At 49.0% G+C, this 21,707-nt stretch overlaps 2 protein-coding genes across 2 annotated transcripts in view; both read left to right on the top strand.

Annotated features, from left to right (window-relative positions):
• The first annotated feature begins 590 nt into the window (after positions 1-590).
• LOC149997124 (D-dopachrome decarboxylase) lies at positions 591-1,802 on the top strand. Its single transcript, XM_090292585.1, has 3 exons — positions 591-775; positions 1,105-1,280; positions 1,661-1,802. Exons 1-3 carry the CDS (start codon positions 668-670, stop codon positions 1,731-1,733), a joined length of 357 nt encoding a protein of 118 aa, XP_090148711.1. The 5' UTR covers positions 591-667; the 3' UTR covers positions 1,734-1,802.
• A 2,302-nt stretch (positions 1,803-4,104) lies between these two features.
• CABIN1 (calcineurin binding protein 1) overlaps positions 4,105-21,707 on the top strand; it is a 128,795-nt gene continuing 111,192 nt past the window's right edge. The window contains 8 exon segments of the mRNA XM_090292689.1: positions 4,105-4,471; positions 10,289-10,365; positions 11,214-11,306; positions 11,569-11,682; positions 14,930-15,064; positions 15,916-16,096; positions 18,740-18,869; positions 20,191-20,340. Of these exon segments, the coding sequence (XP_090148815.1) occupies positions 10,363-10,365; positions 11,214-11,306; positions 11,569-11,682; positions 14,930-15,064; positions 15,916-16,096; positions 18,740-18,869; positions 20,191-20,340 (806 nt within the window). The 5' untranslated portion in view covers positions 4,105-4,471; positions 10,289-10,362.

The following is a 21,707-nucleotide window of genomic DNA, read 5'->3' as shown; positions in this document are numbered from 1 at the left end:
GGTAATTCTACTGGGACCTTGCTCCCATCCCCTGGTGGGCAGTTCCTCACTGAGGCAAAGTTGCTACAGGCGCAAGAGGACATGAAGGCAGACGTTTGGGCCCGGCAGGATTTCAGTGAACCCTAGCATCTCTGCCCAGCCCCACATGCCACCCCCACGTGTCATCCCCACGTGTCACCAGGTCTCCTGATCAAGAGAAGCGCAGATTCTCATATTGAACGTGAAGTTGCCCAACTGAGTTGGTGGCAACTCATTAAAAATTTTTCTCTGTAACAATGTAACGTTTATTAGGGTCAAACCTGAGGAAGGTCCCTAGAGGTATGTGTGTGTTTGGGGGTGTTCAGACCTCCGTCTAAACGGGATAGATCTCAGAAGACTGCAACTCTGAAAAGCCAGAAGGGCTGGAGTGGGGCCGAGGCTGGGGCGCGGTGGGCCGGGCAACAGGACTTCCGGAAATCTGCGCCACAGCCCACCAAGGTTGAGGGCGGTGGCCGGGGGTGCAGCCTAAGGCAGCCAATCGTGAGGCTCTGTGTGCCTGCAAAGCCAATGAGGAGCCAGGTTTCCGTGGCGCTCCGCCCCTGCTTTTGACCCGGCGCTTGGGATCTCGGAGCCAAACTCCGCAGCTTGCTTTCTCCGCCGTCACAGCTCGCACGCTTTCCCTCCGGATATGCCGTTCGTTGAGCTGGACACAAGTTTGCCCGCTGGCCGCGTGCCTGCGGGGCTGGAGAAGCGGCTCTGCGCAGCCACCGCAGCCATCCTGAGCAAACCCGAGGACGTGAGCATGGGCTGGGGAGCATGGGGCTGGAAGAGGGTGATGGACCAGGGATCGGGCTCTGTCCACACCCTGATTTCCCTACAGTAATTCCGAGTCTTCCTCCCAGGGACCCCCACCAATCTCGCTCTCCAGTACGCCCCCCCAACCCCGTTTTCTCAGTATCGCCTTCCCCAGCCATGACTGCGATGTGACCTCCAAGGACCCCGGCCCATACTCCTAACCCAGATCCCGCGGGGCCGGGCTCGCGCTTCTCCGATTGCGCGCTCCGCGGTCCCCATCGCGAGCCTGGCTTGTGCCGGTTTCAGACGAAACTTTCGTGTCCCCCGCAGCGCGTGAACGTGACCGTGCGACCCGGCCTGGCCATGGTGGTGAATGGCTCGGCGGAGCCCGGCGCACAGCTGCTAGTTTCCTCCATCGGTGTGGTGGGCACTGCAGAGCAGAACCGCAGCCACAGCTCCCGTTTCTTCGAGTTCCTCACCAAGGAGCTGGGACTGGGCCAAGACCGGTGCGTCGGGGGAGGGAGAGGGCACTCTTGGGTCTGCTGCGCGAGCAGGGGCAGTAATCCCACGTCAGGGCCCCTCCAGAGGTTGGGGGAAAAGTTAAATTCCTCACCTTTCCCAAGAAAAGTCTAGTGTCTGGGGCCCCCTGGTGGTAGGTCCACCTTTAGTATGGTACAGGAATTGAATAAAGTTCTGGCTTTGAGTATAATTTTGGGTGGGCCACGCTGATGTACAGCCACTATCCCTCCTCTGACATGCCCACAGCCTTGCTGGAGGGAGAACATTAATGGGGGAGGCAGGCTGGCGTGGGAGCCCATGGTGGGATTGCCTGGCTAAGGGCCTTGAAATATGAGGCTGATGACATCTTTTTCTCTGTCCCCTGAAGGATACTTATCCGCTTTTATCCCCTGGAGCCCTGGCAGATTGGCAAGAAGGGGACGGTCATGACTTTTCTGTGACTGACACGGAGTTTATTCAGGGCATCTGTGAGCTGGTCACCTCTTCCAGAGAGGTCTCCTGGCTGAGTGAGGGCCTGGTGGGTACCAGCGCCTGGCAGCCCCACATGCACACACGACTGTAACCTCACAATCCTCTTCTTCCCCATTCTCATGCCAAATAAATGAAGAGCGCTTCATCTTTCAAACATGACTTCTTTACCCCACCAAGCATTCTGGTCCACCCTGGGTTGTGGGGTTGGTTTATGAAGTAAGGGGACCTTAGGGAACCTGGGAGGTGGGATGGAACCTCCCAGGTGGTGGGAACCTGTCTTCAGGGTTGCTGTTTCATGTATTGTATTTAGGCTCCTTACATTGGAAGATGCTGAGGTTTCAGCCTGGAGGCCCTGTTCTCCATGCCCATGTTTAGGCCACTCGGGAGGGGCTGACAGCCTGGGCCTTCCTGCTGACTCTGTTGACCAGATATTCCTGTCCTCATCCTGGGCTGGCCTAGGTAGTTCCCTGTCCACAGACTGCTGTGCCTGCCAGAGGAGCCAGGCAGGCTGGATTTCAGGGACCTTCCCTGGGCATTCCCAAACTCCATCTTCTCCTTTGAGTCTTGCTGAGGATTCTCTAGCTGTGTACCATGTCCCAGAAAGGCAAACCAGGAGATGCAGTGTCTGCTGTTAGAAACTGAATGAATGGGATCTCCCCTCTCCCTTCCCCCTAATACCATATCATGCTTTTACATTTAGAGGATAAACACAATGAGGGCACTGTTTCCTGACACAGCTAAAGGTTTGATCACCATTGTCTTTAGTGCACAAGTGAAATACCAAATTGAGATTTTTCAGTCTTACTTAATATAGCCAGTTTCCAGTGGAACGTGTGTCTGCCTGCTTGCTGTGTTTGGACCAGACCACCGCTGAAGATTCTCATTAAAAGCTAGAGCTTGTAGTTCCTTCCCCTGGTAACCTGTCCCAACTGTTTCTCCACTCATTCCTTAGGCCAACACAGATGTCTTGCTTCCTAGAGGGGTTCAGGGAATGTGGGTTGAATGTGAATGAATGGATGAAGTGCTCAAGGAGGGATCTAGGACCATAAGGCAACAACAACCCCCTGTCTGGTCTCTCCACCTTAAATTTCTTATTTCCACTCTAGTGAGAGTGATGTCATCTACTTGCTGTAGGGACTGGGCCCTCTGCCCTCTCCAGCATTATCTCCCCACACTGAGCTTTACCCCCTGGTAATACTGTGCTGCCTGAGGCTCCTTCTTGGCTTCACTGTTTCTCACCTCCAAACTCTTGCCACACAGCTCCCTGGTGGTTGGACCACCCTTCCCATCTTTTTAAAGCTGTTTCACTCCAGAGCATCTTTCAAGGCACAACTTAAGGGTGGGAGCTACATCCAAGCCTGCATGTTATCCATTGAAACTTTGAAACCATCTGTTTATGCTTCTGTTCACTGCTCCTCTCCCAAGGCTATATGTACTCTCAAAATCAAGGTTGGTGGCGTAATTATTTTTGTAACTCCTGGCATATCAGTAAAGCGTTATTGTTCTGAACTGACTCTTGAATTCTTCCTGATTTTACTGTCTTTAAGGTCAAAGAGAAAGCCAAAACATTCATTCCTATTTAAGTCATTCTTGCTGGACTCAAGTAGCTATGCATTTGAACCACAGTGTGAAGCCCTACCCTGCACCGCTTGGCTTCCAAGAGAGTAAGCGCTCTTCAACCCAAGGCCTTGTCAGAAACCCTTCCACACTGGACCCTCTTTTGGGATCTGAAATTCTGTCACTCCCTTCCTGGCCATTCATTTACCGGATCTTGGTTTCTTTTTTTCTTTTTCTGTTTTCCTTCTGTTTCAGTAGTTGATTGTATCTGTATTTTGGAGGGGGAGGGGGCTTCCAATCCTCAGAAGAGATGAAATACAGGCAACATGGAGAATGCTGTTCCTCCCTCGGTTCCCTCTTAGCTGTTCCCCAGGTTTCCGTTGCCTTCAGAGCGCCTAACCCCAGGTTGTTAACTATGACACCTCCTGTCATTTAGCGACCGTTCGGGGTCAGGCACCGAGCTCGGCGCTTCCAAAGTATTACAAGTGGTGGAGCCGAGAATCCGACCCGCGAACTGGCGCTGCAAGCCTCAAAAACGCGAAGACCAAACCCAAGGCTCCGGCCATCGTTCACCACCAAGCTCGGAGCGGCGCCGGAGGTCGCCCGCACGGTTTTAGCGAGCTAGTAGCCAGGCGAGCGGAGCGTGCGCCTTCGTTGATTGGTTGGCGGAGCCGGCACTGGAGCCAATAGGAGCGCGCCTTGTTGTCAGGCGCGCAGCCGGCCGGCGCGGGGGTCCGGGCGGACGGGCAGTTGCCTTGGAGACGCCTGGTGAATTCCTGCGGCCCGCCCCCGGGGTGGGGACGAGGTTCTATTCCGCTGAGCCAGGGGCGGGGGCGAAGAGGCGAACCTGAAGGGCGGCGGGATCGGAGCCGGTGCGGACGCAGGGGGCTCCTGAGCAGCCCCAGTGCCACCATCTGGGAAACAGAGGCCGGAGAGTGGGAGCAACGAGGCCGGGCTTCCCGGCTGCCCCTCGGGTCATTTCACAGCTCTTGCCGCGATCCTGGGGTGCCTCGGACGGGCTCCGGCCTCGGGCATGGTTCACAGGGACAACAGCAGGAGCCACCATTGATTTGGCGTCTGCTGGGTGCAAAGCCCGGCGCTAACCCTTGACTGGCATCCTTTCACTTCACCTTCACTACAGCCCCGCGAGGTGAGTGGTGTTACCGCCATTTACCGGGGTGGAGACTGAAGCCGAGAGGTGAAGTGAGTGTTCCAAGTCCCCCAGCTAACCAGAGGGTCAGCTCGACTCCACAATGAAATATGTCGCTGCACTGCCTCCCCGGAGGAGGCAGATGGGGCTAGATGAACTTAATGCTCGCAGGTGTCTGAACAAATGGCTTTGGGAACCACTTAACTCTTTGGGGGCCAGGGTTACTATAGGTCGTAACTGTGGGATGATGGGATTCCGTGCAGCTAGGGTTCCTTCTGTGTGATTCATAACTAAATTATCCTTAGAGTAGTTTTGTTTGAGGTCGGCAAACTTTTGTTGTAAATATAAAAATATTTATAATAATTTTGAACATTTCATATAAGTGGGATCATACAATATGTGGTTTGTGACTGGCTTCTTTTACTTAGCATAGTATTTTCAGAGTTTATGCAGGTTGTCAGTATTTCATTACTTTCTATCGCTGAATAATATTCCATTGTTTGGATATACCACATTTTACTTATCTATTAATCAGCTGATGGACATTTGGCTTGTTTCCACTTTTTGGTTATTATGAATAGTGCTGTGTGAGCATGCCCTCATTAATTTTTACAGTAATGTATTACTTCATTGTCTGGATGTACCATAGTTTATTCATCCACTCAGCTATCTATGGCCATTTAGGTTGTTTTCAATGTCTTGCAATTATAAACAGTGCTGCAGTGAATAGCCCTGTGCATATATATTTTCATATTGTTGGAGGTACATCTTCAGGGTAGATTTCTAGAAGTGTAATTGCTGGGTTGAAAGACAGCTGCATTTGTAATTTTGTCAAATTCCCCTACAGAGGGATCGTACCAAGTTGCATACCCACCAACAATGTATGAGAACAGTGTGCTGGGTGAGAAATGGTGTCTAAAGTTAAAATTTTTATTTTTCTAATTATGTGTAAGTTTGAACATACTTTCATATGTTTGAGAGCCAATTATGTCTTTTTTGGTGAATTGTCGGTTCATATATTTTCCTCATTTTTCTATTAGATTTTTGTTTTTCTGCCCTCATTTAAAAAAATTTGTGGTAAAGTATACATTACATGAAATGTACCATTTTAACTATTTTTTAAGTGTATAGTTCCATGGCATTAAAGTACATCCACATTGTTGTGTGACCATCGCTAACATTCATCTCCAGAACTTTTTTTTATCTTCCCAAACTAAAACTCTCCCCATTAAACAATAATGCCCCATTCTTCTCTCTCCCAGCCCCTGGCAACCACCATTCTCCTTTCTGTCGCTATACATTTGCCTATTCTAGGTATCTCATATAAACGGAATCATACAGCGTTTGTTCTTTTGTGATTGGCTTATTTCACTTAATTGGGAAGCTTGAAAGTTCTATTTTCTCTTCTGTATTGTGGGCTTCTTGATGGTCTTCTGACCCAGCTCATTACAGTGCTCTGGGAGCTGTGGCTTTGAGCAGTCCAGGTGCCTTCTTTATTGGAGGTGGGCAGGCGGAGGGATGGGCAGGGACTTGGACAGCCACAGAGCCAGAAACCCTTCTCCTGACTTGGAGCTCACTGTTGTTTTTTTCTCTGACTTGCCTGATCATTTATTTATTCAGTTTGTCCCGAGGGTGTATCTCCTCTGGTGCTAGGGATACACAGAAGCTCCAGGGAAGGCATAGGCACCTAGCACGGTCCCTGTGGTTGTTGGGCACTTTCATGCAAAGTTCTGCTGAATCAGGAAGTACAGGCTCGCTCCTCCTGAGAGAGTAGGTTGACCCTGGGTGTGATGGCTGTATTGATGCTCTCCCATCCACACACATGGTCCTCATCACTGCCGTACAGGACCTTATTTCTCAGCTGTCCTTGGGCCCTCCTTATGGGATGGCAGCTGGTAAGACTTGCTGAGACCTGGAACTGGCACCTGTCCAGTGGAAAGTGGGTTGAGAGGCCTGTGGTTCAGTATGAGTGCCACTTTGTATTTCTCTCCCTTTGTAGAAGAACTGCCTGCCTCTGTAGGGTATCAGGGGGCAGAGACAGGGGTCTGGTTTCATGCAGCTACAGCTTGTCAAGAACCTCCTGAGTGTCCACGCTGTGAAGGCTTGCCGTGGGGAATCCCGGTGAGTTAGCTGTTCTCCGTTCAGAGGAGTTCCCAGTCTAGTCAGGATGTTGATCCCATTTTATACACAAGGAAACTGAGGCTGGTAAAAGGTCAGGGACTTGAGCATCATGAGGCAGAACCTGGCCACACTCTGAAATCTTCCCATTCCAAACCCAGTACACTTTCCATTTTTTCTTCTTACAGCCTCAGATGTAGGAAGAATAGCAGATTTTTAGAATAAGAGAATTGTGAAAAAAATCAACCAAAAGATATTTATTGAGTGCCTGCTCTGTAAGTGAAGGTGGAAATTTGAGTGGAGGCTGTGTGATGCTATGTGGGATTGGGGTTAGAGGTCCTGTAGGATTCAGTGGGCAGAGCCCTGTGGGTGAACTAAGACAGTGACTGTGAAGTGGTGAGTTGAGAAGCTCCCCCACTTCTCATCTCTGATGGATTCTGTTGTGTTTTCCTGGCCCCTGAGTCTGAGGGTTCTGCTCAGAGTCAGCAGGACGTGGCTCAAGCTGCTGTCTGCGCCATGGGCCATTGGCTTTCCGGGGGATGAGCAGAGTCTGGCAGAGATTTTATTGGGACTAGCATTTTGTACCTTGAAAACACATTCAACTTCCATCCTTATTGGAAACTCTTTTATTCTATGGATTCATTACAAGCAGGTTTTAAAAAGTTGTGGTAAAATATATGTAACATAAAATTTACCATTTTAACTGTTTTAAAGTGTGCAGTTCAGTGGCATTTGCGTTGTTGAGCAACCATCACTACCACCCATCTCCAGAACTTTTTCATCTCGCTAAACTGGAACTCTGTCGCCATTAAACAGTAGCTACCTGTTTCCCTTCCCCAGTCTCTAACAACCACCATTCCATTTTCTGTCTTTATGAATTTGCCTCTTGTAAGTAGTACTTCTTATAAGTGGAATCAAATAATACAGTGTTCCCTCACTTATTGCGGGTATTACGTTCTAGCTCCCCCCGCGATAGGTGAAAATCTGCGACGTAGGAACCTTACATTTATTTTAGTATTTATATATATTTTAAGGCTTTATAAACCCTTCCCACACACTTATAAACCGTTCCCACTCCCTTATTAACCTTTCCCACTCCCTTATTAACCTTTTCCACACTTTTATAAACACTGCTTATGTTCTTAAACATATTCAACACTCTTAAACCTACGTAACTTTAACAACATACATATACAGTACTGCAAAATCCCATGATATAGCGAAACATCCGTGATAAATAGTTAAATATAATATTTTTAAAAATCCCATGATACAGTGAGGCCACGATAAGTGAACCGCGATATAGAGAGGGACTACTGTATTTGTCCTTTTGTGACTTGCTTATTACACTTAGCATAGTGTAAATTTCATCCATGTTGTAGCATCGTGTCAGAATGTCCTTCCTTTTTGAGTCTGAATAATGTTCCATTGTATGGATGTACAGTCGTCGGCAGCCGTCCGTCTCGAGAGACGATGGTGTAGCTTCTTAAGAGTCTATCTGCACCGCCGAGAATGGCTGTGCAGTCCGACTCGGGAGTGACACGGTATCTGTCTCCTCCCGTGTTGAATCGACATCTTGCGATGACACTGGAGTGTCCTCTCCAGTGAAGCTGAAGCTACAGAGCCTGGGCAGGGTGATATGGAGGGTCTGCTGTTGCCCATGCAGCAGACTCCCCCTCTCTTCGCAGCTGAAGGGTCCAAGGGAAAGACAGAGTCGATACAGCTTGGCTTCAGGTGCGCCGCAGGAGTTGCCGGTGTTGACTACAACGTCAAACCGCCTTAGGGACTCCGGCTCCGGATTTTCTGTCGGGGTTTACTCCCTTAGCCTTTCCCCTGAAGAGGTATGCCGCAAGGCAGCGGAGGTTTTTTGGAGTCAGAGTTTTCCTTCTCTGATGTGCCCTGACTGGAAGATTGAACCAGCGACACTTAGCTCGCAGGCCGACGCTCAATCCACTGAGCCAAACCAGCCAGGGACATGGATGTACAGTATTCCCTCACTTATCCAGGTATTATGTTCCAGACCCCCCTGCGAAGTAGGAACCTTACATTTATTCTACACTCTTAAACCTGTGTAACTTTAACAACATATGTATGCAGTACTGCAACATCTTGTTTATATAGCAAAATATCTACGTCGTCGTCGTCGTCGTCGGCAGCCGTCCGCCTCGAGAGACGATGGTGTAGCTTCTTAAGAGTCTATCTGCACCACCGAGAATGGCTGTGCAGTCCGACTCGGGAGTGACACGGTATCTGTCTCCTCCCGTGTTGAATCGACATCTTGCGATGATGCTGAAGCTACAGAGCCTGGGCAGGGTAATATGGAGGGTCTGCTGTTGCCCATGCAGCAGACCCCCCCTCTCTTCGCAGCTGAAGGGTCCAAGGGAAAGACGGAGTCGATACAGCTTGGGTTCAGGTGCGCCGCAGGAGTTGCCGGTGTTGACTACAACGTCAAACCGCCTTAGGGACTCCGGCTCCGGATTTTCTGTCGGGGTTTACTCCCTTAGCCTTTCCCCTGAAGAGGTATGCCGCAAGGCAGCGGAGGTTTTTTGGAGTCAGAGTTTTCCTTCTCTGATGTACCCTGACTGGAAGATCGAACCAGCGACACTTAGCTCGCAGGCCGACGCTCAATCCACTGAGCTAAACCAGCCAGGGCAAAATATCTACGATAAATGATTAAATATAATATTTTTAAAAATCCTGCGATACAGTGAGGCCACGATAAGTGAACCATGATATAGAGAGAGACTACTGTACCACAATTTGTTTGTCCTTTCATCCATCCATGGACACTTGGGTTGCTTCTACTTTTTGGCTGTTGTGAATAATGCTGCCAAGAGCACGTACAAATATCTTTGAGATTCTCCTTTCAATTCTTTTGGATACATCAGGGAAGTGGAATGGCTGGGTCAACTGGTAACTTTATGTTTATTTTTAAAAACTTATTGATTTCAGAGTGACAGAAAGAGAAACATTCGTTTGTTGTTCCATTCATTGGTTGATTTTTGTATGTGCCCTGACCGGGGATTGAACCTGCAGCCTTGGTGTCTCAGAACAATGCTCTAACTAACTAGGTTACCCCACCGGGGCTTTTAAACTTAACTTTTTGAGATACCACCATATTGCTTCCCATAGCAGCAATGCACAAGTATTCCTGTCAGCTGCCCCGCCCCCCCCCTTCTCTCTCTCTCTTTCTCTCTCTCTGTGAATAGCTAGATGCAGGGTTTTTTTTTTTGTTTTTTTTTTTTAAGATATTATTTTTTAGCTCTGGATGGTGTGGCTCAGTGAATTGAGTGCCGACTTATGAATTGAGGGGTTGCCAGTTTGATTCCCAGTCAGGGTACATGCCTTGGTTGTGGGCTGGGTCCCTGTTTGGGGGCTTGGGAGAGGCAACTTACCCTATGTGTCTCTCGCACATTGATGGTTCTCTCCCTCTCTTTCTCCCTCCCTTCCCCTCTCTCAAAAATAAATAAATAAAAGTCTTTAATTAAAAAAAATATTTTATTTATTTTTTAGAGAGAGGGGAAGGGAGGGAGAAAGGCGGGGGGGAGACACAGCCATCCTGAGGCAGTCACTCAACAGCCTGTGTGCAGAGCTGTGGAGCCCTGTGGCTTTGGGGACTGGTTCCCTGTGGGCCCCTGGCATTGTGACATTCTTGACTCTTCATGGGCCCTCTCTTGGTCTGTCCTGTGTCCTCTCTAGGAGACCTGTGGACTGGTGCAGCCTTCGCAGGTGATGGGAAGCAGTGCTAAGCAGCAGTGCTGAAGCGCTCGAGTATGGTAAGGACTGACGCTTGCTTATTTTCCTGGTGTCAGTGTTCTTCTGTTACTCCACTCCTGGGGGTGAGGGGCATTTTCCTGGGTGGACCCTGAAGGCTCTCACTATGGGGCAGCCTTCCTCCCAGCTGTTGGCACATTCAAGGGTGCGAATGTTAAAGCAGCTTGCAGGGCCTGTCATGGTTGCTAAAAAGGGACACAGTTCATGTGTTTTGTTGGAATCTGTTATTCCAGTTCTTGGATCTTCCTCTATGTTGGGTCATTGTTGGGTGTCCCTGGCCTCTGTTCCTTTTGCAATGAACACTACTCAGGACCTGCTCCCTGAACAGATTGTTCTGGTCCTACAGTTACCGAACTCAAGGGGTTTGCTGCTTGGGGTGCTGTATTCAAGAATGAGATGTGGTTGTCCCAAGGTAGTTATTTGCAGCAAGTAGGACACAGAATTCATATCCAAAGCTGTTTCCTGAAGAGAGGCTTAGCTGTTGCTTATGTACCCTATTTGGTCAATTACATATTGATTTCTTCTTTGCAGTTGGCTACATTTATTGGTTGAATTCCCCATCAATCTTACCCTGTTTATAGCTGGTCTGTGAAATATTGTGCTAGATTTTAACATCTAGCAGGAATAACATAGAAAGACTGGCCCAGACCCTGAGACCCTTTCCTATCTAATACTTCTTTTTTTACTGGATGATCATTTATTATTCATTTCCCACATTCTGAGAAGGCCATAGCTGTTTAAGGCAAGAATAGGTTATGGAGCAGGGTTGTAGTCATTGTGGGTTTTTGAAGAGACAAGTGACATCTCATTTAAAAGCAACTCCTTTCTTTTGTCAAACCTCTGTTTCAAGATTCGAATTGCAGCCTTAAATGCCAGCTCCACGGTTGAGGATGATCATGAAGGAAGCTTTAAAAGTCATAAAACCCAGACAAAGGAAGCCCAGGTATCTAATTCATTGTTTTCCTCTGCAGGTAGACCTTGCTTCTCATTTCTGTAGGTGGCACCTCATTTTAAATGCATTCAGATATATCCTTAATGGGGTTTTAGGGGATAAGATCCTGGGAGTTTGGAGTATTAGGACTATTTCCACTACAGAGGGTAGAGCTGACAGTTAACATGGCCTTGACTGCAGCCCTTATAACATACATTTTTGGCTTTAAAAATACAAACTTTTGTGTGAAAACTTCTCCTGTGTTTGTTTGCAGGAAGCAGAGGCTTTTGCCTTGTATCACAAGGCCCTGGATCTGCAAAAACACGACCAGTTTGAGGAGTCTGCCAAGGCCTACCATGAGCTGCTGGAGGCACGCCTGCTGCGAGAGGTGGGATGCCAGCAGGCCGGCAGGCAGGCCCTGGGGCCGGGGGGCCGGGGGGCCGGGGGGCCAGGGCTGCCCTCTGCCCTCTGCCCTCTCACTTGGCTGTAACCTCGGACACATTATTTCTCCTCTCTGCCCCTCAGCTTCCCCGCCTGTAGAGTGTGTGCCTTGCTGGGTTGCTGTGAGGGTTGAATGAATCCAATGAAGTATGTAGAATGGTTCTTGGTGCATAGTAAGAGCTCTGGAAGTGTCAGCTGTCACTGTTATTTAATCTTCACAGCCACTCTGCCAAGTAGGTGGGGTTATTGTCCTCATTTTATAGTTGTGGAAATGGAGGCCTCTGAGGTGTTGAAGGCTTAGAACTCCTTAACTAGTGAAACATCAGTCCTGACTGGTGTAGCTCAGTGGGTTGGGCATCGTCTTGCAAACTGAAAGGTTGCCAGTTTGATTCCTAGTCAGGGCACACGCCTGGGTTGCAGGCCAGGTCCCCAGTGGGGGGCACATGAGAGGCAACTAATTGCTGCTTCTCTCCCTCTCTTTCTCCCTCCCTCCCCCTCTCGCTAAAAATAAATAAATAAAATCTTAAAAGAAAAAAAAAAGGAAGAAATATTAGAGCAAAAATTGTAGTCTGTGGTGTTCTGATTTCAGAGTGCTACCCATTGGCAGCACATTTTGGTGAAATGCCATATGGGTGATAGCCCATGAGTTCAGGGAGCCTGTGTAGGTGTGACATGGGCTTTTGGAAAATGTAGTTAGAAGGGTTGGGAGACCAACATAGAGACAGATTGAGGGAGCAGAGCCACAGTGAAGACATGGGCATGGTGCAGAGGGGCAGGCACAGCAGGGCCTGGATCAGCGTGTGGCCACACTGGTGGCGAGTGAGGTAGCGGGGTCATGGAGATGTTATCTGGAGGGTTGGGAATGGGTCTCAACCTGAAATTGAATTAGGAAGATGATGTGTATTTCATTAGGAGGTATCATTTTTGTTAAGTACTCAACACAGAGATGATGTGTAGTAAGGAGGCAGATGGACTTCATCCCACAGGTATTTTCGGGATGACATAGTCCTTTATTGAGCTGAGTGTCCTGCAACCCCAGGATGGCAGTCTCTTATGTCTTAAGCCCCATCCCTGGAAGGTTTCTATCCCTGATGAGGCAGATGCTGAGTTCTAATTGTCAGCAGAAAGTGTCTATTCCTTCTCTTCCTCAAGGTATCTCTTCCTACTTCTGCTTGTATAGCTGGTCAAGATCCTTTAGGGCTGTAGGAACTGTGACCCGCCTTCCCCTTTTAGTAGGAAGTGAGTGAGGGTCCAGAGAGGCAAAATGATTCATGTCACTTTTACTGGGTGCCAGCTATGGGCCAGGGGCTAGGCATGTTTCAGGTGTGGATCTTCCCTGTCAGGCCACAGTGGAGTGGGCCTTGGAAACGTGAGTGGATGAACACAGTGCTGAGCTGGCAGTCTAAGAACAGAGCTGATTCTGGGTGGGCCCGGCCCCTGACAAGGGCCAGGCATAGAGCCTTTGACTGAAGGGCCCTGGCTATGTGTCACCTTATAGTCATAGGTGTGTCTCTCTCTCTCTATCACTCTCAGCCTTAAAGGGTTGTTGCAGCGTTCTCCCTCTTCACTTTTAAAGGAAAACATGCTCATTGTAAACAATTGAAAAGTACAGGAAAGTTTCTTCTCACACTCATCTGGTATTTGTGTACTTAATAGTAAACTAAGCTGTGTCATTACAGTCTTACAACCATGTGGCATAAACAGGCTTGGAACACAGCGGACTTCTAAGAAGTATACAGCTTAGCTGGTGGGCAAGACAGAGGGGGCTTGCTGGGGTCAGCTTTTCGGCTCCTGTGGGCATTGGAGTGTCTCATTAAGAGTAGAAAGTAGTCCTGCATCCAGCTAGTCAGTTAGATAGAAGTTAGTTACGAGAGCTTCTGCTCTTAGGTGTGGATGTATGACTGATAGTTAGTCTCTGAAGTAGACTCACGACCTCTGTAACTGTGTTCACATCCTTTTTTGAACAGTTCTGTAGCTGGAAGGCAAAGGTGTCGGGGTCCCACCCTGGTCAGCCCTTTCTTGGGGGTCTTTCTTCAGTAGAAGCCAGACAACAATACAAAATAGTGAATAAAGCTTGATTTGAGATCTTCAGTGTCTTTGATGGGATTCTTTTAAGAGCTCGAGGGTAGGTATCTTGGGTTAGTCAAAGGGTGTTTCCTGAAGGTTCCTTGGGTCTTGCCTGTTCTGAACACGAAGAGTGATGTATGAATGTGGTCTGTCCCAAGACAAGGCTGGGATGTGGACCCGCCCCTGGAAAGTACTTGTTTGTGCCAGCCAGTTTCTACTCTGTGTCCTGTGGTTGGAGTAAGAGTTTTTCTAATCAGTGGTTTTTTAGAAGTTATGTTTTCCAAGAGTTGTCGTAACTTTTTTTTTTTATTATTTTTAAGATTTTATTTATTTAGAGGGGAAGGGAAGGAGAAAGAGAGGGAGAGAAACATCAGTGTGTTGTTGCCTCTTGCATGCCCCCAACCAGGGACCTGGCCCACAACCAAGGCATGTGCCCTGACTGGGAATCGAACCTGTGACCCTTTGGTTCACAGGCTGGCGCTCAATTCACTGAGCCACGCCAGTCAGGGCGTCATAACTTTTTATATAAAGCATATTACAACCTTGATGCTCTTTGAGCTCATTTTCACTTTTGATATTATGTTACAGAGCTGTTTTGGGTACTAACTTTATAGTTAAAGTTTTAATTTGTCCATGGTCAAGTGACAGGTCACAGAGTCTGGAGCTTGGCTTCCTAACCTGGTTCCAGTGCTCTTCCTGCGGTAGGATGTGTAGGGACATGTAGGGAGGCTGGCTGCCTAAGAGAAACTCCAGGCCAGGCCTGCTGGCCTCAGGCTGTCTCCTTACACTCTGTCCCTTATCTTCAAACCTGCTGGGGGACCCACTGGCTAGCTACTGATGCCATAAATGTCACCCTCCAAACTTGAACCCTCAGGTTTCCCTCTGTCTTCTGGTGCCCAGACTACCTACCTGCCTCCTGGTGGTCAGGCCTTCCTTTTCTGTGTGCTCCAAGCTCCCGGGGTCCTGTAAGAACATCTGGTGCAGTGCTTCCACTTTCCAACAGAGGGTGGCACCAGACTGGCCCAAGGGCCTGCGGCCAAGGCCAGCCTGGAACCCAGGTGTCCTGCTAACTGCCTGCCGAGCCTTCAGGGCCTAGTGTCACTTTTACTTCTCTGTTTTGTTCCCAGGCAGTTTCATCCGGTGATGAGAAAGAAGGGTTGAAACACCCTGGGCTGATGCTGAAATATTCCACATATAAGAACCTGGCCCAGCTGGCAGCCCAGCGAGAGGACCTGGAGACAGCCATGGAATTCTACTTGGAGGTGCGGTTTTGGCACTGTTCACTTCCTTTGGTGTTTTTGAAAGTTCTTGGTGGAGTGGGTGAGGTTGTGGTCTTATTGGCTGAAAAGAATTTGTAGTGGTGTATTGCCAAGCTTAGTCCCTGAAGCCCTGGTTTCTGGGTTTTCACAGTGAACTCAGAGAGGCCTGGAGATCAGGGGCCTGTGTGTGCATTCTTCTTCTGCCATTTAGGGCACATGTGACCGTAGGTGCGGAGCTTAATCTCTCTGGGCCTCCAGGTCCACACCAATGTGGTGGAAGTAATAAGAGGATGATTGTGAAAATTACATGAATTGGTATGTACACCTGGTACCCTGTACCCATTCACAATAGTATTGCCATTATTTCTGTATTATTGTCACCATCTCTATAAGCACCTCCGAAGTGCCAGACACCAAGCTAACTGGTTTTTATGCACGTGCTGATCCTCTCATGGTCTTGCAAGGCAGGTTCTTTATCCTCATTTTAGTGATGAAGATGCTGAGGCTCAAGATCATGCCGCTCATCCAGGCAGGAGCAGGGATGTGAACCGAGGTTTATCTCTAGGACCCATAGAATCTTTCTAGAATCCCACAGGGCTCCTGTATTTTCTTTTAATTATACTTCTTTCACTTCCACTTCTGTCAAATATGTGAGAAATACAGATGTTCAGAGTGACAAAGTAGATCAAGAAAATGTTCTGGATTAGGTAAATAGGTCCATGTAACTTCTATTTGCCATTTTCCTGGGTAGTTTGAGTGGCTGGGCCAGTGCTGTGCCCCTCCCATCACCACAGGCACCTGCTCTGAGAGAGCTGACTGAGTGTGTGTGCGTCCTCTTCTTGTGCTGCTTCCAGGCGGTCATGCTGGACTCCACGGATGTCAACCTCTGGTACAAAATCGGACACGTGGCCCTGAGGCTCATCCGGGTCCCCCTGGCTCGGCATGCTTTCGAGGAAGGGCTGCGGTGCAATCCTGATCATTGGCCCTGCTTGGACAACCTCATCACTGTCCTGTACACCCTCAGTGATTATACAAGTGAGTCAGGCTTTGATACTTTTCTCCCAGGTGCTTGTGTTTTGGAGATAGAGGAGGGAGGGTGGCTTGGGTGAGCTGGAAGCCAAAGTTAACACTGACGGTCTTTTTGCTGGACTCTCAGGGAGAATGGAGATGTTTTTGCATCCCTGCTTTATTCTTTTTGTCTTTTTTACTCTATTGAAATGTATCAGGTATGTATTATAGTGTAAGTAGCATGCTGTCTGAGTGGTTTTCTCTTTGGTTATCTCATTTCATTCCTGCATTGTGCCATTCTGTGCCTGATCCATTTCTATAACTTGCTGATAGACGGTTTAGAGCTGCAGCTTGACTTTTTCTGGTGTCAGGGAGCTCACTAATCTTGAAGCGGCTTGTTCCTTTGCTAAGCAGCAGGGCTACTGGAAAGATCTCTGCCAGACAGAGCCCCAGTCTGCCTTCCAGTTGCTTCAGCTCCCTGGTCTCGGCCTTGCCCTCTGCTCTGCAGAGAACTCTTCTGCACCTTGCACGGGCTGGTCCTGAGACAGGTACTGATTTTGTGGCCTTGGGGGTTCTGGGCCTCGCATGGGGTCAGACTCTTCTGTGTGCCTTCTGTGGCCAGAGTGGAGGGTGGTTCCCCAGAAGTGCCCTGAGCAGGGCTGAACGCGCGTGCTACACGCTGGTCCTAGAAGAGCCCAGTTATTCTTTTCACAACAGACATGCTCATGAGCACTTGTTATCACGTCCAGGATTTGTGCCTGAGAAGCTGACTTGCAGAGGAGTATTTCTTTCCTTTTTAAAAAAATTTTTATTTAGTTTTTAGAGAGAGGGGAAGGGAGGGAGAAGGAGAGGGAGAGAAACATCCATGTGCAAGAGAAGATTGCCTCTTGCACTCTCTACAATGAGGGACCTGGCCTGCAACCCAGGCGTGTGCCCTGACTAGAAATCGAACTGGTGACCTTTCGGTTCACAGGCTGTTGCTCAATCCATTGAGCCACACCAGCCAGGGCATTTCCTTTCCTTTTTAAAGACAAATAGCTCGAGGATGGAGTATGTTGAGAAGCACTAGAGCCTGCTCTCCTGTCCCCACCTCCAGATCTTGTTCTCCACAACCACTTTTTAAATCTTTTAAATTAAGGTTAAACATATACACAGTAAAGTGCACACCTGAGGTCCATCAGTTTGTATATGTGAAAACACATTAAGGTGCAAAATATTTGCAGCACCCTAGGAGGCAGGCTGCTTTGGGTGTCTTTCCAGTCATTGCTACCCACTGAGGTGACCTTTAGTTTTTCCCTTTTGTCACCAGATGAGCTCTGCCTATTGCCAAACCGCCCCTAGGTGGCGTCAGATGGCAACAGGTATTGTTCTCAGCCTGGCTTCCCAGGCTGTGGGTGTCCCATCTGTGAGTGTGCTCCTAGGTAGGGCGTGGCGTTCACTAGGCCTTTTTTATTGCTGTGTAGTCTGTTATGTGCATACACAATTTGAGTGTTCTGTGCTTGGGTATTTGGGTTATTTCCAGGTTTGGGCTTTTGCATAACGCTGCTGTGAAAGTTCTTGTATGCTTCCTTCTGTTGGTTGCCCAAGTCTTCACTCCTACCAGCAGAATATGGTAGTCCCTGTGGGGCACTATTTTGGCGCTAGCAGTTTCTTCTTCCAGAGGCTTTTATTTTCTTCTGGGATGCTCTTCCTGCAGCTTGGGTCGTCAGTGTTCAGCTCTTTGTCCCTGACCATCTGTCTGGTTTAGTTCTTTGCACCCCTCTCATGGTAGGAGAAGTTGTGCTTGGTAAACTTAGGTTAGGTGGGAAAAATAGTTTTAGGGGACTGACCTGATACGTGTATCTGTTGAGAGCACTGCTAGATTTGACACGCCTTTAAACCCAAAAGGGAATGCAGCATGTTAAATCGACTTCCAGTGGCATTTATACTTTTGAGGTGAACAGGCAGGGGTGCTTGGGGTTAAAGCCCGCTGACCACCTCTTGTTCCCTTGAGACTTCTCAGGCCTTCCCTCTGCAGCTAGTTTGGTTAGTTTTGCTGCAGCTGAAATGCCTGCTGGGAACTGGCATCATTCAGATGCTCAGGGCCTCCCTGATTTTCTCCCTGAAAGTCACCGATGGCCATCCTCTAGTCCACTGTGGTCCCAGAGATGCCATATCTTTTTGTACAAAGGGAGTTGCACTGTGACTAAAATCCCCTGCCTCTTCCCCAAGCTGTACTGTGGCCTTCCTTTCGGTCAGTAAGCATCCCCCTGCCCCAGCCATCTGTGCAGTGGCTGCTCAGCACCCCAGTGTGTGGATTGGGAAAACCTTCCTTAACCAGGCTCCCATGATGGGGCACTGAGTGGTTCCTGATTTTTTTTAAAGGCTGTTTTGCAGTTAGCCAATAGCTAATCCTGGGCCCTGCAGGCTTTTTACAGCAATTTGTAGAAGTGGGTTTGTTGGGTCAATAGTGTGCAATGCCTGTGGTTCTCTAGAAAGGTCATCCAGTCTATCCTCCCCAGCAGTGGTTGGGTTGCCCCCTGGACTGTGGGTAGTAGTATTTTCAGAAATCTTTCCTGATTGAATCAGTTAAAATGGGATCTTGTTATTGTTTACTGGGCATTTCTTTGGCTGGAGCAGGAACATGCAGAGTGCACACTCAGACGTCATAACTGTTTCTTTCCCTGCCAGCGTGTCTGTACTTCATCTGTAAAGCGCTGGAGAAGGACTGCCGGTACAGCAAGGGGCTGGTTCTCAAGGAGAAGATCTTTGAGGAGCAGCCTTGTCTCCGGAAAGACTCCCTCCGAATGTTCCTTAAATGGTAGGTCCTGCCTCATTCCTTCAGGGTCTGCACCCACTTCTTCCCTCCCTGAGTATCTGGTGAATATCAGGAAGTGTGTGCACCGGTTCTCTCAGGGCCTGACCTCCTGGAGGACGAGTCGCTGCACTGCATCCCCTTCATTGTCTTCTGGTGAACTGGCTTTGACCTGCCTTTGTGTTACCCAGCTGTGTGCCTAATCTCAGCGCCACCTGCCTGGCTGGCTGCTGCCCTCCTGCCCCACTGCCCCGCGGCTCTTGGTGATTGCCAGCTCTTCTCTGTGGTTTGCAGTAACCTCATGTCCACCACGTCTCCTTGACACTTGTTTGCTCCCAAACACACCTCTTATCCTGTGCTATCCCTGCTGTACCTCCAGAGCAAAACCCCTGCTTGGTAGCATTGCCCAGGAGGTCCTCTACAGTTCTGCTTCTCCCTCCCCCAGGAGGAGAACTAGGAGATTCTAGGCCTGGTCCCATTGTGCTCTGTCCTGTCCCTGCACCCCAGTTCCTACTTTACTCTCACTTGGAATGCTCCCCTCCCCCCATGTCGTGCTGTTCCAGCTCTCAGGCACCTCTCAGCAGCTTTCTAAGCTCTGGCTGCCTCCCTGCCCCAGCCCTCCAGCTTAACCAACTCCAACACCCTCTGGTGTTTCCTTGGCCCCTTGAACTCAGCTGCTGGTGGTGGGGGTTATTTATCTCGGTCTGTCCCTTATATGACTGTCTCTTGAGGGGACTGGCCTTTGGAGAGAGAGAGAAAACAGGAAAGTCCCTAAGCAAGTGGCTCTGGTGGAGCCCTGATGGGAGCATCAGGACAGTCTGGATCTGAAGGCAGGTATTGCTGGGCCACCTCAGGCAGAGAGGTGTGTCTGGGGAAGGGAACCCGAGGCCTCAAAGCCCCGCCCTTTCTGTAGTTTGGAGACACCATAGACTTTGGTGAGCTTGGCTGGTGTCATGACTTTTAGTTGGGATGGGCAAGATGGTCTAGTTAAATTCTTTAAAATTTTTCTGTAAATAATTAGAGAACAAGATTTTATTTTCCTGTGACTTTTGACATTATTCTGATACTGTTTATACATATGAAAACCCTTGCTCAGTTTTGAATTGTAGAAGGAACAAAGGGTATTAGTCATTTCTAGTGTATGTGGGTATTAGGAATGCTAATTACTGCCCTTCAAAGGCCAGACTCAAGTGGTTATTTTATTTGTAGAAATAATTAATATAGATTAAAGGGTATTAACTTAATGACATACCTGTCTGTAAAATTTTAGATTTGGCTCTGTTTGTAACATTGTAATTTCTTCCTGTCTTACACGCTGTGCTATTAGTGACATGTCAATCCATGATGTGTCGGTGAGCGCAGCTGAGACGCAGGCCATTATAGATGAGGCCCTGGGGCTGCGGGAGAAGAGGCGAGCGCTGACTGTGCGAGAGAAGGAGCCAGACCTGAAGCTGGTGCAGCCCATCCCCTTTTTCACGTAGGTTGTCTGGGCTTCTGGGGAGGTTGGGTCAGCTGTTGGGCCCTACACAAGAGTGAGAGGCCGACCCCAGGCTGGTGGCGTGGGTGGGACCTGGGCGCACATTAACAGATGGCTGGAGGTGTGTGGCCTGCTTTTTGACAGCTAAGAAGCAGCCAGGCCTTTCCCAAGTAGGCATAGTCTAAGTCCCTCTTTGCTGTTGCCAGCCACCTGCCACATTCCTATAAGCCCCCTCTAAATCTGCCCCACCCAGGTAAGAAAAGGATGCCTTTCAGGTGCTCTTCCCCCTATTTCATTAGCTGGGTCAGGAGCTTCATCTATCTCGCGTGTGGGCTCCCTAACCAAGAGGGTCCGGGGTTTTGGAAGGGCACTGGGTGCCTCCCTGGTACAGTGAAGGAGCAGAAGTCCCGAGAGAATGACGCTCCAGGGGACTGAGGTGATGTCACTGGAGAAGAGGAGCTGTGAACTGCTGTCACAGCCGCCCTCTGTGGTGCAGGGTGAAGGTCAAATGGAAGCGTGAGGGGGATAGGTTTGTTTGGCCAAAGGAGGTGCCACTTGCTAGTTAAGTGTGGGGTTGGGTTATTAAAGGAAGGCTGTCAAGGTTCTCTCTCTGGGGGCAAAGGGTGTGGGCTTTTAAAATAACCACCATCTATTCCAGGACCTGGCGCACTTTTCCTGTAAAGATCCAGACAGTAAATGCTTAGCTTTGTGGGCCAGGCACCACCTTTGTTGTGTATTTGTGTGTGTGTGTGTGTGTGTGTGTGAGAGAGAGAGAGAGACAGAGAGAGAGAGACAGAGAGAGAGACAGAGAGAGAGAGACAGAGACAGAGATAGGCAGAGACAGAGAGAGACAGAGAGAGGGAGGAAACCATTCCGAGCTGTATATAAAAGATGCTGAGGGCCACAGTTTGCTGCCCCCTGTTCTATTCAATGCCTGCTAGGCATGAACAAGGCACGAGTAAATGAAATCGGTGTCTTTAAGCATCCAGCACAACGTAGCTGATGAGCAAATTCTTCCCTGTCTGAATGTCACCGTGACTGAAGGCAGGAAAAGAATGGAAAGAAATCCCTTATAGTCCTAGGGGCCTTCATTTGGTTAGATTCTGGATTTTGAAGTACTGTCCTTTCATTCCTTCTATAGTATTTACTGGATGCCAGCTTCATGCTGGGCACTCTGCTCTGTGCTGGGGGCTCAACATAGTAGGGCCTGATCCCTTGTGGAATGATCCCAGGGGTAGTTAATCACCCAGAAGGAGTACACACCCCAAGCTGATGGGCACCCTGAGGAGCGAAGCACAACACAGGAAGTCCACACGGCTTTGGGGGTTGAGACAGCTTAGATACCAGAGCAGGAGCCCGAGAGAGGA

This window comes from Furipterus horrens, unplaced genomic scaffold (assembly GCF_987537825.1).
Source record: "Furipterus horrens unplaced genomic scaffold, mFurHor1.1.pri manual_scaffold_11, whole genome shotgun sequence".
NCBI classification, from domain to species: domain Eukaryota; kingdom Metazoa; phylum Chordata; class Mammalia; order Chiroptera; family Furipteridae; genus Furipterus; species Furipterus horrens.
Note: the sequence above shows the minus strand (reverse complement) of the source record. Positions and strands in the feature narration are given on the sequence as shown.

Coding starts and splice junctions, on each gene's coding strand:
- LOC149997124 (XM_090292585.1), top strand. CDS start 668: ATGCCGTTCGTTGAGCTGGACACAAGTTTGCCCGCTGGCCGCGTGCCT. Junction 776..1,104: donor TCCTGAGCAAACCCGAGGAC/GTGAGCATGGGC, acceptor TGTCCCCCGCAG/CGCGTGAACGTGACCGTGCG. Junction 1,281..1,660: donor CTGGGACTGGGCCAAGACCG/GTGCGTCGGGGG, acceptor TGTCCCCTGAAG/GATACTTATCCGCTTTTATC.